The sequence below is a fragment of the Amborella trichopoda genome, chromosome 1 (genome assembly GCF_054954075.1).
Source record: "Amborella trichopoda isolate Santa Cruz 75 chromosome 1, AtrichopodaSantaCruz75HAP2 v2.0, whole genome shotgun sequence".
Classification (NCBI taxonomy): domain Eukaryota; kingdom Viridiplantae; phylum Streptophyta; class Magnoliopsida; order Amborellales; family Amborellaceae; genus Amborella; species Amborella trichopoda.
The window spans coordinates 51,453,428-51,471,430 of record NC_142336.1 but is presented as its reverse complement, the minus strand read 5'-3'; the positions used below and the strand labels follow the sequence as shown (position 1 = coordinate 51,471,430).

The window sequence follows — 18,003 nt, the reverse complement described above, 5'->3', positions numbered from 1 at the left end:
TTTTTTTTTTTTTTTTTTTTTTTTTTAAATCAACACAAGATGCAAATTTGAGGGCGAGTTTACTTTATTTGACATATACATAAAAATTTAAAACAATATTGGCAAAAGAATAAAATGACCAAAATACCGATAACAGTCAAGAGTAATTGGGTCATTTTATTTTATTTTTTTTGATAGACGTTTTACAGGTACGTGTAGGTGAGAAGTATTGATTAACGTAAATTTTAGTTCAATATGATATATAGAAAACGATACATGCTCTCAAAATTGAAATACTCCATGTTTGAAAACTTCCAAGTTTATCACGCACAAGTTTCCATAATCCGTAATTCCAAACAAGCTATTAAACACAGCATTTTACAAATCCAAATACAAATCTTTGCACTTCTAAGCTGCAAAACTTCCCAATTTTCCTACTGGAAAATTGTTTCATGCGGGCTGGACCTCATTTCTACATATGCTGTCCAGAAAGTGTAAAGCATCCATCCGAAAGATAGACGCAAGTAAATGTTCCATCTAAAAACTATAGAAACTAACGATCTAAATGTTTTCTCACTAGAATTATTATTTTTAATTTTTAAAATTTATTTATTTTTTCATAATCATGATCTCCATGTTAGATATTACATGTCCTTAAAAATTAAGCCGTCAAATCCATCTAAAAAATAGACGTATTAACAGGCTCGCTTTTCTACATATGTGGACTTGGCAGCATAGAAACCAGGTCCTTTCCTATTTTTAGTTGTCAAATACACTCTTAATCTTTATAAAAATACAAATACGAAATTTACCCATGATTGGAAAAGATAGAAAAATTCATCGCCAAATTGAAGAGGGATATGTTGACGTCAAAAAAATAAAACAGAAAACACATGGAAAAATTCAGTACCAGTTGAAAGAAATTGATAGTTAAAGGGTGTAAATAGACAGGGCACGGCCGACTCAGTGGGCCTCATACGCGCGGCCCGACATGAGCTAGGCTCAGGCTTCTTATAGAGGTTGTTGGACCTAAGATATTCTATTTATCAAAACACTATGGAACAAAAAGGTTATTATTTTGAAATAGCTTCAAAACAAAAATATGACAGATATATCATTAAAAGTAATTCATTTTCAAAAGCCAAGTACATGCTGGAACTTGCGATGGGCGGCCAACCATCTCGGCCCGCCGTGGAACAACAAGCTATTTAGTAATCTAATTGAAAATGAGTCTTTTGGGGTTCGCTCCCATCACCTCATTTCCTTTGTTTAGGATATAATAAGGGATTGTATATTATGTGATCATTTGCTTTTTGTACTACCAGGTCACAATTATTATTAGCCATTGGATATAATATTTAATAGATTGAAGTATGTTGATAAATTTTGTTTGGGTGCGGATTGTATAAAGCCTAGGCTCTAAACAATCAAATTAGAGCCTATTTTCAAATAGTATCGAGAAATGTGGTTTCAATACTGGAAATCTTTGTGAGAGCCTTAAAATATATTTTCAACTTTATTTTTAAAGTTTAAAGCTTAAAACAATAGTGTAGATCAACAGATCTATGAAAACTTGAAATTCTTGAAAATTGATGGTCTAAAAATGCGTTACAAAATACCCTACTTCCAAAAGTTGAAATCCATTTTTTTTTCTCATGTCCATACCTCTTGATGTCGAGATGATTAATTTGAAGATATATGGGCATCAAAACAACCTTTCCAAGTGAAATTTTTGTGGTAGGCTCCAATTTGATTGTTTAGAGCCTCGGTTCTACATAAACTTTTTCTATTTTATTTTGGACATATTCTCAACCATCTCATTTCAAATCTAATGATCAATATTAGTTGTGACTCCTTGTACCTCAATGTATACATTTCCATATAACATACTTTTAGGAGAGCCTCCATTAACTGTGAAACGGATTTGAGACTTTTGAGAACAATCCAAGGGACCAAAACTGACATCTCCCGGCTATTTTTGTCATAGATCTAATAGTTCTTTGTAATATATGCCTACAATATTTAGTTCCCTTTGCAGAGGAACCCGAACTACTTGATCCGATGGCCAAGATTTTTCGCTGGGACTTAGTCCACTCTATAATCCATCCTATTTAGCCATTCACTGTTTTCATCACAAGCCACACTAACTAGAATGATTTTCTCCATATTTACCCTCAAGCCAGAAACCAGCTTATAAATTTTGATACACAGACTTAAATTCCTCATTTGTACTTCACTAGCATAGTAGAAACCAGTATGCCATCACTAACAACATCTCAATAGATAATATTAGGGATTTAAAAAGCATCTATCCGGACGCTCGATCTTGATCGGGAATCGATGGGATCGTACTGATTTCTAACTATATGGGGAACTTGCCAATTCTAAAGCATACAATTTTAGCATACAATTTTTATTTCAATAAATGGTACTCCTAAAAGGGACATCTATTGTTTGTCCTTGACACAAAAGATGAAGATTAACCATAGTATCTTAGCGATGCCGCTGTGATTAACCTCGACTGCACGCCATTAGTTACATATGGTGAATATCCCTAGAAGGGTATCGTGCACCTCAGTCTCTTTAAATTATTGTGCACTTACTCTTATATTGACGAAAAAATACACAGAGATCATTTATTTTTGGTACAAAAAGATTGTCACAATTATTTTTGTCTGTCAAATTTCAAATCAGATTGTTGTAGTAGTGTCATTGACTAGACTTAAAGTTCAAAAACAATTTTTTTAAAATGATCGTCTCAATCATTTTTGTCCGTCAGATTTTAAATCGGATTGTTGTAGTAATGTCATTGACTAGACTCAAAATTCAAAAACAAATGCCCTAAATTTGTGACATACTCCAAGCCATCAATTTGACATTCAACGCTAGGAGTAATTGTGATCCCCTTGTAACAAACATAAATAGTCTCATAGTATACGATCTAAGTGTTACATCGACTCTTCTAGAATTTCTCTGTGTCGCAGGTCGACACTCTTTTCCAAAGTATCAAGCTATATTATGTTTCATCAATTTGACATTCAATGACTAGGAGTAATGGTGATCTCCTTGTAACAAACATAAATGGTCTCATAATATACAATCCAATCTCACATCGACAATTTTTTAATTTCTCTATGTCGCATGTCGACACCGGCCGGCACTCTCTTCCAAAGTAACGAGCTATATTATGTCCCCTTAATAGGTATTAACACCTCTCAAGGAAGTGTCAACGTTTTAGACAGTATCTTTTTGGAGAATTAATACAAGGCAAAAAGCATTTTTTCCACTCCAATGGGGTTGCAATAACACAAGACCTGCTTTTTTCACTCCACAGGAGCTGGAATACAAGACCCTGTATATATGACTACGAGGTTGCATATAAATTTCATACAACAAATAATTGACATCTAAATCATACTCACTAAACTTCTAAGATTTGAACCCACGACCTCAAGACTCATGTGCATGGTAGTTTTTTTACCACCTATTCCGCATAATAATTATGGCTAAAGTTTCAAAATTGATTAACAACCAAAATAAAATAGAAAACATTTTCAGATTTTTCTATTTTCTATTTTCTAATTTATAAATATTTATAATAATTTATAATTTTTATAATTAAATATTGGTACGGTCATATCGGGGAATTATTAGGATTTTTGGCCCACATATTGAACCCTCCAATACGTACTAGACACCAACACTTTGTGCCAGTGTTCATGCAACATTGATACAATAAAGCTCTCTCTAAGGTCTCTCTCTATGTGAATGTATATTCCAAATCAGTGGTTTAAAAATCGTATCGGTACCTCAGATAAGGTACTCCAAAAATTTATCTGGATCGGTGAATCAGTGTTTCGGATCAAGAATTGGCCAAAATTACCCTACTGGCGTCCCAAGTAGGTCACCTATATACCCCATCAACGTCCTGATGAGTCCACTTAATCCCTATCGACGTCCCAGGTAGGTCCACTTAATCCCTGCAGGTCCACGTATACCTCACCGGTGTATCAGATGAGTCCACTTAATCCCTACCGGCGTCCCTGATAGGTCCACATAAACCTCATCGGCGAACCGAATGAGTCCACTTGCATACTTAAAGTATTTCTAAATCTCTTTAAACATTCGAAAGCAGCAATATCATGTACTCAACATATCACTGAAATCGTTAATATGAATTTCACTGAAAATTAATAACAGTCACTTTCAATAACATTTCAAAAATAACCAATCAAATATTTTGGGCTCAAATTTAGAAAGCTAGTAGTTCGTAAAGACATTCTAATATAATTGCCAATCTAATATGGATAGAAAAACTCCTATAGAAATTCACGAATACAGAATTATCACAATTTATGGGATGTCAATTCGCAATTAAACATTTCACAACAATGTTATAATAAATTGCAAAAATATCAATATTTTAAATAATAAGGCAGTCATTGCACATGAAATTTACAATGTCTAAATATTCAAAAACCGTAGAAAGAAATCTCACAATTTTACTAACAGTAGAAATATCACATTTATTTCTAATAATTTTATTTCTAAAATTTTCTAACAATAGACAAGAAAAATAAATAAATAAATTTATTTCTAAGAATTTACAGCATTTAAAATTTCTAATATTATAATTTTATTAAAAATATTATTTTTCAAAATAATGAGGTCACTTGCGCATAAAATTTATCGCGCCTATTTCATTTCATTTTTAAAAAGAATGGGTTATTTTTCAAGATAATAAAGTCACTTACCTAAAATATTTGAGAGGGAGCTTCCGATAAAAATTCGGCCAGAGAGAGAGATCTCAAAATTTTCTAGGGTAGGAGTCCTCGCCTCTCGTACTTATATTCTTAGGATACTAGATTATATTCTTTATTAAGTTACACCTCACACATGAGGTGTAACTGTTAAATTACACTTTAAACGCTTAGAGCCCACGTCCTTTAGTGGACGTGGCAAGAGCAAGGTAGCAAAAGCTTTAAACCAAAAGCTTTTTGAAAATAGTGATGGTCTCTAAGGACCATCATGCTCATACAAACCATCACTTATTAAAAATTTCTCTTTTTTATTTTTAAATTTTTAAAAAAAATTTAGAATTATTACATTCTTCCCCCCTTAAAGAAATTTAATCCTCTAAATTTGTGTACCTGATTACTGAAAAAGATAAGGATATTTTTCTCTGATATCGTCTTCTAGTTCACAAGTCGACTCTTCTCTTGAATGGTACTATCATAATAGACGGACCAAAAGAATCTCCTTGTTGCACAACACTTGCACCTTTCTATCCAATATCAAAATTGGTTGCTCAATGAAGGATAAGTCCTTCTTGATCGGTAAAGGTTCATATTTCAAGATATGGAATGGGTCAGGCTGATATTTTCGCAGTGACGATACATGGAAGACATTATGGACGTTTTTCCAATTCGGGTGGTAAGGCAAGTCTATAAGCGACACCTCCAATTCTTTTCAGGATTTCAAATGGTCCGATGTAACGTGGGCTGAGCTTTCCTTTCTTGCCGAATCTCATAATGCCTTTTATTGGTAAGATCTTTAAGAAAACTGATCACCTTCCTTAAATTCAAGATCTCTCCTTCGGTTATCGGCATAACTCTTTTGCCGACTCTGAGCTGTCCAAAGCCTTTCTCGATTAATGTTATCTTATTTGTGGTTACCTGGACAATTTTTGGTCTCAAAAGTTTCTTTTCACCAACCTCGTCCCAACAGATGGGTGACCTGCATTTCCTTCCATACAGAGCTTTATATGGTGCCATCTGGATACTGGCTTGGAAGTTATTATTATAAGCAAACTCAATTAGGGGTAAATGGTCATCCCAGCTTCCTGTAAATTCAATGACACAGGCCCTCAGCATATCTTCCAAAGTTTGGATGGTCCTCTCCGATTGTCCATCAGTTTAGGGTTGAAAGGCAGTGCTAAAGGTAAGTCTCGTCCTCATGGCTAACTGTAGCCTAGCCCAAAATTTAGAAGTAAATCGAGTATCCCTGTCCGATACAATACTGATCGGAACTCCATGCAACCACACTATTTTCTTAATGTACAACTGGGTCAGTCGATCCAAAGTGTACGTTGTGCGAATTGGCAAAAAATGGGCAGCTTTGGTCAGCCGGTCTACAATAACCCAAATGCTATCATGACCTGAATTTGTTCTAGGCAAGCCAGAGACAACATCCATAGAGATGTGCTCCCACTTCCACTCTGGCACGGGTGAAGACTGCAACAACTCAGTGGGCTTTTGATACTCAGCTTTTACTTGCTGGCGTGTTAGGCACTTAAACACAAATAGCGCTACCTTTTTTTTCGTATTATTCCACCAAAAGGTTTTCTTCAGGTCCTGATACATTATAATACTTTCGGGATGTATTGTATAACGAGAATGATGTGTTTCTTCCAATATAGTTTTCTTCACACTCTCATCATTCAGGACACAAATTCGACCTTTGAATCTTAGCAAATCCTCACTACATATAGAGAATTCGTCTCTCTTTCCTTGCTTCACCTCTTCTACAATTGTTATAAGCTGAGGGTCTTTCTTTTGTGTCGATCGAATCAGTTGGATTAATTGGGGTTTTGCCTTAATGTTGGCAATCATACTTACCACACCATTAATGGACAGAGCCGGATGCCAATCTATTATTTCCTCTAACAATCTCATTTCTTGGATCATTAGATGAGCTAAGACTCCCGTAGATTTTCTACTTAGAGCGTCGGCCACAACGTTAGCTTTTCCTGAATGATAATGGATTGCACAATCATAATCTTTTAAGAAATCCATCCATCTTATCTGCCGCATATTTAAATCCTTTTGAAAGAAGAGGTATTTCAAGCTCTTATGATCTGTGTATATTTCGAATTGCTCACCATATAGATAATGCTTCCACATTTTCAAAGCGAATACTATTGCAACCAGTTCCAAGTCATAAATTGGATATTTTTTCTCATATTCTTTCAACTGTCAGGATGCATATGCCACTACTTTCTCATATTGCATTAATACGCAGCCCAAGCCTTTATGTGAAGCATCACTATAACTCACAAATCTCCAACTCCCCTCAGGAATAGTTAAAATAGGTGTTGAAGTTAATCGAACATTTAGTTCTTGAAAACTCTCCTCACATTCACTTGTCCATTCAAATTTGACATTTTTCTGTGTCAATCGAGTCAATGGGGTTGCGATTCAAGAAAATCCTTCTACAAACTTTCTATAATATCCTGTCAATCCCAAAAAGCTTCGAACTTCAACCATATTTCTTGGTTGTTTCCAATTAACAACGGCTTCAACATTTGAAGGATCAACTGATAAATCTTCCTTTGATATGACATGTCTTAAAAATGTCACTTGTTCAAGCCAAAATTCACTTTTACCAAAAAGGGCTTAAAGATCTGATTCATCAAATCCATAATGCAGTCGGTGCATTGGTTAATCCAAAAGGCATGACTAAAAATTCATAATTGCCATACCTTGTTCTGAAAGCTGTCTTGGGAACATCTTCACTTTTAATCTTAAGCTGATGGTATCCAGATCTAAGATCCATTTTTTAAAACACTTGTGATCCTTGTAATAGATCAAATAAATCATCAATTCTAGGTAATGGATACTTATTTTTTACTGTCACTTGGTTCAACTGTCTATAATCGATACACAAACTCATAGTCCCATCTTTCTTTTTAACAAACAATACCGGAGCACCCCAAGGTGACATACTAGGCCTGATGAAACCTTTATCTAATAATTCTTCCAATTGTTGTTTCAGTTCCTTAAGTTCTGCAGGTGTCATTCTATAAGGTGCCTTAGAAATTGGGGCTACCCCTGGCAATAATTCAATAGAGAATTCAATTTCCCTGTCAAGCGGTAATCCTGGCAATTCTTCCAATAAAATGTCGAAAAATTCTCAGATAATCAGAGTGGTATCCAAATTTATCTCTTCTTTCCTATCTTCTTTAATATAGGCAAGAAAGCCTTGACACCCTTTTTGAAGGAGGCGATTAGCTCGAATACAGGAGATTGATGAGGAGTCTTCTTTGATACCATTGAAGTAAAATACTGGTTGATTCGAGATACAAAAGGTAAGCATTTTCTTGTAACAATCAATACTTGCATGGAATGCAGAAAGCCAATCCATGCCTAAGATTACATCAAAATCTTGAATTTCTAGGAGTATTAAATCAACCAATAGTTCTTTTTCTTCTATCTTTATTACACATGATTTGTACAGTATATTGGTGTCAATTGAATTTTCCATCGGTGTGGCTACCTCTAGAATGTATTCTAATTGTTCTGGTTCTACCTTTAAGTGGCATGCAAAATGTGGTGACACAAATAAATGAGTAGATCCAGGATTAATCAAAACATGAGCTACTTTTTAGAAAATAATAAGAGTACCTTGGATCATTGATTTTGGGGCCTAAGCATCTTGCTCGGTGATCGCAAATACTCTTCCCTTCATCTGAGGCTTTTGAGCTATCTCTCCCTGCTTTGGAAGCTGTTGCATCTGTAAGCTAGGACACTGTCTAATCTGGTGCCCCAATTTTCCACATTTAAAACAGGCTCTGGTCTTCCAATAACAAGGGTTGGATCCATGGTTTTTCCCACATTTTTTACATGGTTCTATTGGGCTTTGAAGTGGCAAGGGCATTGGCTTCTTGTTTGCCCTTTCAAACTGTTGTCAACTAGATGGTGTGGGTCTAACATGGCCTTTCTGATTTTTTGTCTTTTGGTAATCTTCGAAATCTTTTTCAATAATTAGGGCTCGATCCACTATTTCAGCATAAGTTCTCAATTTTAAGACTGATATTATGCTTCTAATAGCTAGTATGATACCCCTTTCAAATTTCTTCGCCTTTCTTGCCTCATTGTTAATCATATGTGGTGCAAACCTAACCAATTCAGTGAACGTGGCCTCGTACTGTACTACTGTCCGGTTTCCTTGGATTAATTCCAAAAATTCCATTTTTTTTTGTCTCGAATAAAATCTGAGAAATACTTTTCATTAAATGCGTCTATAAATACTTCTCAAGTCAAGGGTTTATTTTCTTTGGCCAATACTCTTTTTGTCATTCGCCACCAATGTTGTGCTTCTCCTTCTAATATAAAAAATGCCAAGGCCACCTTCCTATCATCAGGACATTCCATTACCTCGAATATTTTTTCCAATTGCATAATCTATCCCTCGGCTTCCAATGGATTTACAACACCCTTAAAAGAATGTGGGTTCAATTTCTTAAATTGTTCGATATCACTCCCACCATTTCCCGTAACAGACTGCCTGGGTGGATTGTTGTTTTCCATCTGATGTTGCATTAGAGCAACCATATTTTCCAAGGCTTTCTGAATTCCTTCCATAATAGCTTCAGCTATTCTGGATCTTAACTTCGTCCAGGTCTGTACAAACAATAAATATTATTTTAAGTATATTCTTTTTAAATTTTCTAAGAATCTTAAACCTATTGCTCTGATACCATAATTGTCACACCAATAATTTACAATACTGTTATTCCTGAGATGAAACAGTCAAAACATATATACATCTCTTGATAGAACAAATTTACAGTGGCGAATTCTTACAAAGTAATAAAAGAAAGCTTAGGCACAACTACAATATCTTCCAAAGTTGATCCTGACGAGCACTCAAATGAAACCACAGTTATCCTGAAAAATGTTTACCATAGTTTGATGAGTTTGGTTACTCAGTAAGTGATCATCATAATCTTAAAAATAATCATCGATGAAAGATATAAACAAACTTTCAAAATGGAGGTCAATTAAAAACAATGCGAGCACAAGCATTTATAGATAACAATTTTATTTTCAGAAATACACAATTAAACATAATCCAAATGATTGAAATGCATATAACATTTTAACGACAGTGCATAATTTAAAAGATTCCACAAAATTACCCTACTGGCGTCCCAAGTAGGTCACCTATATACCCCATCAGCGTCCTGATGGGTCCACTTAATCCCTATCGGCATCCTAGAGAGGTTCACTTAATCCCTGCAGATCCACTTATACCTCACCGGCATACCGGATGAGTCCACTTAATCTCTAACGGCGTCTCGGATAGGTCTACTTAAACCTCACCGGCAAACCGGATGAGTCCACTTTCATACTTAAAGTATTTCTAAATCTCTTTAAACATTCGAAAGCAACAATATCATGTACTCAACATATCACTGAAATCATTAATATGAATTTCACTTAAAATTAATAACAGTCACTTTCAATAACATTTCAAAAATAACCAATCAAATATTTTGGGCTCAAATTTAGAAAGGTAGCAGTTCGTAAAGACATTCTAGCATAATTGCTAATCTAATATGGATAGAAAAACTCGTATAAAAATTCACGAATACAAAATTATCACAATTTATGGGATGCCAATTCGCAATTAAACATTTCACAACAATGCTATAATCAATTGCAAAAATATCAATTTTTTAAATAATAAGCCAATCATTGCACATGAAATTTACAATGTCTAAATATTCAAAAACAATAAAAAGAAATCTCACAATTTTACTAACAGCAGAAATATCATATTTATTTTTAACACTTTTATTTCTAAAATTTTCTAACAATAGACAAGAAAAATAAATAAATAAATTTATTTCTAAGAATTTACAGCATTTAAATTTCTAATATTATAATTTTATTAAAAAGATTATTTTTCAAAATAATGAGGTCACTTGCAGATAAAATTTATCGCGCCTAAAATTCATGATAATAAGCAGAAATAATTATTTCATTTCATTTTTAAAAAGAACGGATTATTTTTCAAGATAATGAAGTCACTTACCTAAAATATTTGAGAGGGAGCTTCTGATAAAATTCGGCTAGAGAGAGAGATCTCAAAATTTTCTAAGGTGGGAGTCCTCACCTCTCGTATTTAAATTCTTAGGATACTAAATTATATTTTTTTATTAAGTTACCATTAAATTACACTTTAAACGCTTAAAGCCCAAGTCCTTTAGTGGACATGGCAAGAGCAAGGCAGCAAAAGCTTTTTGAAAATAGTGATGGTCCTTAAGGACCATCATGCTCATACCAACCATCACTTATTAAAAGTTTCTCTCTTTTTTTTAACAAAAAAAAAAAAATTAGAATTATTACACCTAATATTAGTCATATAGTGAAATAATCCCATGAGATAACAGTCTAATAATATTAGTCTCTTTATTTTGATTTTTTGATAAGTAAATTTAAATTTTTTTGGTAAAAGATAAGGGTGGTGGGCTCTATCACCCAATTATTATTTTTAATATATTTTTTTTTTTATCATGTAATTTAATGTCGGACGCACATCCCTTTTATTGATGGCTCAATTATCTCTACCTAAGTATTAATCTATATGCTCATTCAATGAGACAATTGGGCTATGAGAATTGTCACACATCGAAGAGATGTGGGACGCAAAAGCCATATAAAATGAGCTGCAACAACATTGATGCCAACTAGCGAAGTGGGGTGACGTGCAGGGTCCACGCAAGCAAATTTTACTATGACATAATAATAAAATGGTAATGGACGAATGATTTAAAATGGTAATGGACGAACGATTTAAGCTGACATCAACCTAGCGATGTGAATCCCGTTTTATGTTTTTAATAATAAAATGAAAATCTCGTAATAATAAAATGAGAACCTTGTTTTTTCTTGGATCTGAAACCGCTTGAGCTGGACCCGATTCGGATCGGGCAACCAATTTCCCAAACTCTACACTATTCCAGGTAAATCTCTAGCAATGCTAAATTTCGTATGGAAAAACTAGTAAACCCTAACTTTAAAAGTCCAAATTACATTTAAACTATATGGAATGAGGTTTTTTAATAATAAAATGAAAACCTTGTAATAATAAAATAAGAATCTCGTTTTTTTTTTATCCAAAACAGCTTGAGCTATACCCGATCCGGATCGCGCTGCCGATTTATCAAACATTACAGAATTCCAAACAATAATAAGAAGGTAAATCTCTAGCAATGCTACATTTCGTATGGAAAAAGTTTCTACCGAACGAAAAACTAGTAAACCCTAACTTTAAAAGAACAAATTACATTTAAACTCTATGGGAATGAGCGTTGCACATGCATTAGAGTCACTTTTACAATTTCGTCCGGGGTTTTATTTATCAAAACTAGTCCCCCTACTGACGGAACCAGTTGGGCCAATCTTATAAAATAATTAAAAATAGGAAATGTACATAATACCATTTATTTTTTTAACAAAAACAAGTCACTGTTATCGTTGACTGTCATATTTGAAATATGATGGTTGAGATGTTTGAAATCTGATAGTTGACGATATGTCATTGTTTAGGCTCAAAGTACAAAATAAAATTTTTCAAATATTATGACACATTTTCATCTATTGCATTTCACATCCAATGGCAAAAAGTGATTGTGACATCGTTGTACAAAAAATGATTCGTCTCATAGTTTACAATCCCCTAGAAATGAGAAACAATAATTTCTAACTATAAAATATATTAACAAATTCAGCCAATATAATTTAGTCAATCTTATTAGTCAAAATAAGCGGGTCCAATTGGCCAAAACAATCAAACATAATGCTTGACGGACTTTTGATCAAAATCAATTTTTTGCCTAAGACCAGGTTAACCAAAAAACTAATTGGTTAGATCAACTTTGGTTTGATCTTGATAACAATGAATTAACTCCCTGTTATAACCCCACTATGTGAGACTTTTAGGATTTGATCCAGTCCCTCTCCTCTCTAAATCAAGTTGAGATGCCTAATAAAGTAAAGTAATTAAAACCAAAGCAAACAAATTTATAAACACAAAAATATTTGAAGGGATTGTATATAGTGAGACCATTTATACAAATTGGTCATAATTATTTATAATCATCTCATGTGAAGTTTGATTGTTTGGGTATGTTACAAAATTTGAAAAAATTTCTTTTGAAGTTTGAGCTTCGTCAATGAAATAAATGCAGTCACCCAATTTCACATCGATCAAGATTAATTGTAACCACTTTGTACCAAATATAAAAAGCTGTGTTCTATACTTTTCCATGTTTGAAACCCGTCCAAAAAGGTTAGGTACAGGGCAACAAGGCTACCTTAATCAAATATAGATTAAGAAAATAAATAAATAGGATTATTTGTCCATTTATATAGAGAAGCTAATTTTTTGATGGATTCTTTGGTTCAGGGTGGTGCTACGCTGTTTTCAATGATGTAATTTATTTTCATAGTTAAAAATAAAATTTTTGAATCTTTGTCTCAAAAAAAAAAATGAATGGGTTTGCTCGAAAGTACTAATATAAAAAGGCTGGAATCTCGGTTTAACCACCCAAACAAAAGCAATTAAATAGCGTATTTTGGCGAGAAAGCTCCTTACCGAACCAACAAATGAGTAATTAAATAACCTAATGTTCACAAACAACTTATCAGTGAAAAGGCTAAATCATAATACAATAATTGAGTTATGAAAGCCACACAAACACAGATTTGTCGTCACCGATACAAAAGTCAATTTTACAGCCTCCGGAAAACATCACCCATTTTCTTTTTTATTTACTCCAACAATATTATAATGTTTTGATGTTTTCAGGAAGAATCAATTGGCCTTCGTCACGTGGGGTCCGCTGATTCTTTTCACCTGCCCGTTTATTTTTTAAATTAATATTTTGAAACATTTAGTTGAGTTCCAGGTTTTTCTCCTAAAGAATTGGGTGAAATGTTATATGGAAAATGGAAAAAGTTTATATAAGGATCGTAGCCCCACAAAAATCCATCAGGAAAGATAGTTTTAATATTGAAAAACTATTGATCATTTCGACATCGAGATGTATGACTATAAAAAATAAAAAAAAATTAAGTATTAAAAATAGTGTATTTTATAACGTATTATCTACACCATTTATTTTCAAGTTTTTCATATGGTTATAGGTCTACTTTATTTTAACTATTTTTTAAATTTAAAATATTATAATTAGATATAAAATTAGATTATGAGATAATCGTAAGAACATTTTACATCAAACTTATATACCATGATAAAATTTGAAGGTGCACCTTACCTCCACACCTACGGATGCATCCATATGCAAACTGCACCAATGTTATATTGCATAATACGTAGGTTCAGGGTTTATGATAAGTTTTAACCTAGTTTTACGTATGCTTCCTACTTAAGACAACCCGGACATGGGATGGGTTAAAAGAAAGTTTAATATTCTCATTTTTCTTAGACTATATATTGCATAATATGTAAAAAATATTAAAAGAAAATTTTTAGTGCTTTTTCAATTTCACTAAATTGTGACCAGAATTAATCCTAAAATCCTTATTTTGTAAGTAACTTCTATTAAAGAAATAAATCTCCTAGCAAATTTCCCCAAGATTATTATTATTTAATTTTTTTTCCTCAATTTTTTCTATTTTCCATGTTTACGCTTTGTTTTTTTAATTATCAAACTGCCACTACTTTAGATTGGAAGTGAGAGCCATTTTACGATTTGATCATTGATTTGCTTTTATTCTCAAAACAATTTTGAATTTTTAAGATTTGATGCCATATTATATCTAAGCTAAAATTTAATTTTAAATATTGAAGATTCGAAGTGGCGGCAATTTTGATAAAAAAAAAATTTTAAAAAAAGAAGTGAATCGTGATAACTTATAAAATAACTTTCATCATTTCAGAACTTGAAAATCCAAAATGGTAGTAATTTAAAGAGTAAAAAAAACAGAATTACCAGCATAAAATAGAAAATTGAGGAGATTTCTTAGAACAATTATTATAAGGGGTACTATTACAACTACTCCAAAAAAAAAAAATTAATAATAATACTACTACGACGGGAGGAAGAAGAAGCAAGGAATCTTAGTCTCATTCTGATCACTACCATAACGAAAAAAAAAAGGAAAAAGAAAACGTTAACTTAAAGTCGCAATGCAATCACTACTCTTCATTGATTTTTATTATTGTCATATTTAATTATTATTTTGTTTTGTCACGATTTTCAGAATAATCGGAGCAGTTGCAGGGTTGCAGCTTTCAGAGATTCAACGTGTTTGGTGAGTGCACCTTTCCATTCATTATATGGTTACATCATTTCCTTCTTTTTTTTCTTTTTACGTGCATCATATTCTAACACGTAGCAAGTCTTCCTTCAATTACAAGCCCACAAATAAAAGTAGCAATTACAATATAACATAATGAGCTCCAAGTCGTCCCTTGTAGAAAAGACCTGGCCTGATCTTTCCCAAATTTGGCCATGTTTTTATGCTTCTATCTATCCTTCTCTGCCCAACTAAAATGGAGGAAGTAGAGAAACAGGCCATTCAAAAACCTCTTTTCTTCTCTGTGTTAATTCAAGAACCCCATTTTGGTTGAAGCCTTGAAACCCATTAGAGACACCAGAACTCCAATTTTGGATCATCTTCTCAAGATTCAGCCACATAACCAGTGTTTAATGTCTGATCGCAAAAACCAATTTTGTTTGGAACCCTGAAAACCACCAAAAGATCCCTCCATTTTTGTCCACTTGACTCGTCATATGCTTCAACCCAAGAGCAGCTCTGAAGAAAACAACTCCAAATTTGGCCTATCTTTTGAGAACCCAATTCAGCTTAATGAAAACCACCTCCAAATCTGACCCATCTTCTCCAATTTAGCCTTCACATGCACTGAGTGGAACTGAGAGCTCCTAACAAATGTCTTCTCCATTGATCCATCCAAACCATTCTCATCACTTCAATCCCCAAATCCCACCTACCAATCAAAGCTAAATTCGTCTCCAAAATTGGAGATCTCCGCCAATTTAACCAATCCTCCTCCGCATTTATTTTGCCGGGTGTTATTCGCCGGTAATTTTGTACTGCGTCGATCTCTCTCTCTTTATAACTTCAATCTCCACAGTCTCACTCCATATGACTTCAATGGGGGCCTCTAGAGAAAAAGCATTGAAACCCAAAGAGACATTTACCGTCTCAAAAAAAACCAAGCTCTTCACCTTCATCTCAGTCTTGCTGCTATGGTTTTTCCTCATTTTCTATTTATTTAATCTGGAAAAACCCACCAATTTCTCGGGGCTTTACAGTGGACACCACCGACAACAAACGGCAACAAACGGCTGCAAGGACGGCCTCGTGTACGTGTACGACCTCCCTCCCAAGTTTAACGGCGACCTCCTTCGCAGGTGCGAGAACCTGAGCATGTACACCAACATGTGCCCGCACGTGGCAAACAGGGGGATGGGGCAGCCGGTCCAATCTATGGGGCCCAGTTGGTTCGCGACCCACCAGTTCTTGGGGGACTTGATGGTGCACGCACGGGTGGAGTCGCACGTGTGTAGGACGAACGACACGGGTTTGGCAACTCTGTTCTACGTCCCGTTCTACGGTGGGTTGCACGCGTCAAGCGTGTTTAGGGAGAAGAATTGGGGGAAGAGAGACGGGTTGGGTGAAGAGTTGGTGGAGTACCTGAGCGAGCAGGCAATGTGGAAGAGGCACCGCGGTAGGGACCACTTTGTCGCAATCGGGAGAACTTCGTGGGATTTCATGAGAGACGACAAAGGGATCGATTTTGGTGCCAATAGGTTTCTCCTCACCCCACCTCTTGCAAATATGTGGGTCCTCACCGTCGAGCGCCATCCGTGGCATCCTGGCCGTCAGATAGGGGTCCCCTACCCCTCCTATTTCCATCCTGCTGAATTTTCCGAGATCCTGGAGTGGCAGATAAAGGTGAGACAAGCACCCAGGACTCATCTGTATGCCTTTGTTGGTGGGCCTCGGCCCCCGGGTCTCGAGAAGGCTGCCGCGAGAGCTGATATATTCAGCCAGTGCAACATCTCCAGTCGGTGTCTCAGCCTCCAGTGCCGACCTGGAGCGAGCGGATGCTACGAGCCTCCGGAGGTTCTCAGGGCTCTGTCCACTGCAGAGTTTTGTTTGCAGCCTCCAGGAGACTCTTTCACTCGCCGGTCCGTGTTCGATTCGATTTTGTCGGGATGCATCCCGGTTTTCTTCTCACCGCACACGGCGTATACGCAATATCAATGGTACCTGCCGGAGCAGATTGGGGGTTACTCCGTGTACATTCCTCCAGAGAAGGTCGGTAGAATCGAAGAACAACTGATGAGGATCCCAAAGGCTCGGGTCGCAAGAATGAGGAGCACAGTGATCGACTTGATCCCCAGGATCACTTATGCACGCCCCGATGCCGGCGATCCGGGCTTCCAGGATGCCATAGATGTTGTGCTGTCGCGATTGGCACGCCGTGTTCGAGCAGAGCTAGGGCCCTCACAGGAGAGCCATGGACAATCCTAAGGTGCACTTTATTTTAATTGGAAATCTTACTATGATCCATGGGCTATGCATAAATCATGGTCACTGCCCTATCAATAGATGGATGGTGATGGAGCCAGAGTGAGACATATCATAAAAAATACTCCAATGGTGAACACTAGCCTTTCCCATCTCCATTTATCCATTGACCAGATGATGGTGGGCAAACAAATTACAATTCTCATACACCATGGAATTATAGTATGCTTTACCTTTTCTATAAATAAGTAGGGTTTGAACCCACATTAAGAGCCTGTCTTATGAGTTAGGCCCTCGATCCCCTGCCCACTAATAAGGGCACTTGTGAGATGAACATGTGCCATTCTTTTGGCCCTTGGACTTCTTCCCTTCAACGCCTTTCATTTGATGTTATGGGCTTGAGCCCTAGGTCCCCCCCCTCCTTGTAAGTGCAAGTGTATGATGATAAATTATCATTCTTTTGTTGATTTTTTTACTACCATATTATCAAATAACAATGTATTATTATTTTATTTTATTTTTTTTTTGTTTTTATCTTTTGGATGTTCTCTTCAAAATTTATACCAAATGCTTTCTGTGATGCCCATTGAAATAAGGGGCACCAAAATCACCAGTTAATTCATTGTAATCTTTAATTAATCGATTGGAGTAGGGTTGGTTCTTTAGGATCGAGCTCAAGGAAGGGGGAGAGAATTGATCATGTAATAAGAAT

General features: G+C 35.2%; 1 protein-coding gene across 2 annotated transcripts; it reads left to right on the top strand.

Annotated features, from left to right (window-relative positions):
- Positions 1-14,759: 14,759 nt before the first annotated feature.
- On the top strand, positions 14,760-17,806 carry LOC18448971 (Exostosin family protein). 2 transcript variants are annotated; one of them, XM_006859022.4, is made up of 2 exons: positions 14,760-15,044; positions 16,070-17,806. In XM_006859022.4, the coding sequence occupies exon 2, from the start codon at positions 16,185-16,187 to the stop codon at positions 17,292-17,294; it is 1,110 nt and encodes a 369-aa protein (XP_006859084.3). In that variant the 5' UTR covers positions 14,760-15,044; positions 16,070-16,184; the 3' UTR covers positions 17,295-17,806. The 2 variants fall into 2 exon arrangements, with proteins under 2 accessions (XP_006859084.3, XP_088727755.1); XM_088871629.1 differs by lacking the exon at positions 14,760-15,044 and having other exon boundaries at positions 15,064-17,806.
- The last annotated feature ends 197 nt before the right edge of the window (positions 17,807-18,003 follow it).